At 46.2% G+C, this 1,542-nt stretch overlaps 1 protein-coding gene across 1 annotated transcript; it reads right to left on the bottom strand.

Annotated features, from left to right (window-relative positions):
• Positions 1–202: 202 nt before the first annotated feature.
• Positions 203–1,321, bottom strand: LOC149141058 (uncharacterized). The gene has a single exon (XM_089451134.1). It carries the CDS (start codon positions 1,319–1,321, stop codon positions 203–205), a length of 1,119 nt encoding a protein of 372 aa, XP_089307260.1.
• Positions 1,322–1,542: the final 221 nt, after the last annotated feature.

The following is a 1,542-nucleotide window of genomic DNA, read 5'->3' as shown; positions in this document are numbered from 1 at the left end:
AGTTAATGGGGGGATGGATGTGTCCAGTGGTTCTGCTTTCTTCAATGACTGCAAGTAGATCCCGTCCCAGTAACTCCAGGAAAGCCAAATAGAACTCCACCGGCCAGCCATCCGGGCCAGGACTCTTATCTTTCTTGAACCACTTGAGAGTTCCTTCCAATTCCTCCAAGGTGACCGGTTGAGTTAAATCCTCTGCAGCATCCTATTCCACAAACCTTGGAAAGTGGCCAGCCAAGTTTATGATGTCCGGGAGATTGATGGCTGCCGGTGCTGTAAATTGTCTTTTGAAATGTGTAATCCCCAATCTGGCTAATTGTGGGTGAGTTGAGGCCCAACCATCAGGCTCACAGGGCATCTGCCAGATAGTGTTGGTGGCCTTTCTTCCATTTGCAAAATTGTGGAAGAATTTGGTATTACCATCTCCCGCTTGAAGCCAGATGGCTCTACTTTTCAATCTCCATTGTTCTTCCTTTTCCAGTAGTATCTTATTCTTTTGGTTCTCCAGTGTAACCAGATGTATTTTAGTCTCCGATAAGAAACCCAGCCCCTGTTCATCTGTTAGCTGTGCAATCTGTAATTCAATGTCAAAAAGATGTTGTTCATCTCTCAACTTCTTCCTCTTTGACCACTCCTCTGTCAATGTCCTGAGTTTGTTAAGCCGAATACAGAAGTCCGCAGCCGACCTCTGTTCCCTCAGAGGGGGTTGAGCTCTCCAGAACTCAGTCACCAGGTTGATGTAGTCAGGATCTTTTAGGTGTCCAGTAAAGAATTTGTAAGGGGAACGCGACTTTTTTGATGGTCCGGTGATTTGGAGAAAAATGGGGAGATGATCAGATGATCCCCCAGAACCCACCCATTGTCGATATAGGGGGATGTAACGGATGAGATCTTCATGTATCAAGAACCGATCCAATCTTCGACCCAGGGCAGCCTCCCCCGTCCGCCTATTATGCCAGGTGGGCAGTTTCTTGTTCATAGGAACATCAACTAATTTGCTGGTATCCAGTAGAGTTCTCATCTGATCGGAAATAGGGTCGATTTGAGCATGATGTCCCCAGGATTCTTCCATGCCCAAAGAAAAGTTTAGATCCCCTCCAATAATGGTGGTGTTTGAAACAAGATTATGTTCCAACAAATTGTGCCAAAATTCCAATCTGTTCTGATTAGGTGCATAAATGTTGATCACTTTTAACTGAAGTCCCAGCTCCCCTACAAATATGTCCATGCCAATAAACCCCATACCGCCCCAGGTGGATATATGCTTGACAGTTTTAGGATTGATGCCAATTGCAAGACCGCCAGATCTGCCTATGGCATCCATGCCGTGGAATACCCAGCCCGACAGAATAGAGTGTAGGGTTCTGGTTATGTTATCAGAAGTGCCAAGGGTTTCCTGAAGGAAAAGGATGTCACAGTATGTATCCTTTAACAGCCTTTTGAGAGCCAATCTCTTTTGGGGGTTGGCTAATCCCCTGCAGTTGTAGGAGAGCCAAATCATGGGGAAACATGGGCAGTGGGCTCAAATGCTCTAAGCGCCCTCTC

The sequence above is a fragment of the Pinus tabuliformis genome, chromosome X, assembly GCF_031772625.1.
Source record: "Pinus tabuliformis cultivar Carrire ecotype Pingquan chromosome X, CPIR1, whole genome shotgun sequence".
Lineage (NCBI taxonomy): Eukaryota > Viridiplantae > Streptophyta > Pinopsida > Pinales > Pinaceae > Pinus > Pinus tabuliformis.
Note: the sequence above shows the minus strand (reverse complement) of the source record. Positions and strands in the feature narration are given on the sequence as shown.

Coding starts and splice junctions, on each gene's coding strand:
- LOC149141058 (XM_089451134.1), bottom strand. CDS start 1,321: ATGGATGCCATAGGCAGATCTGGCGGTCTTGCAATTGGCATCAATCCT.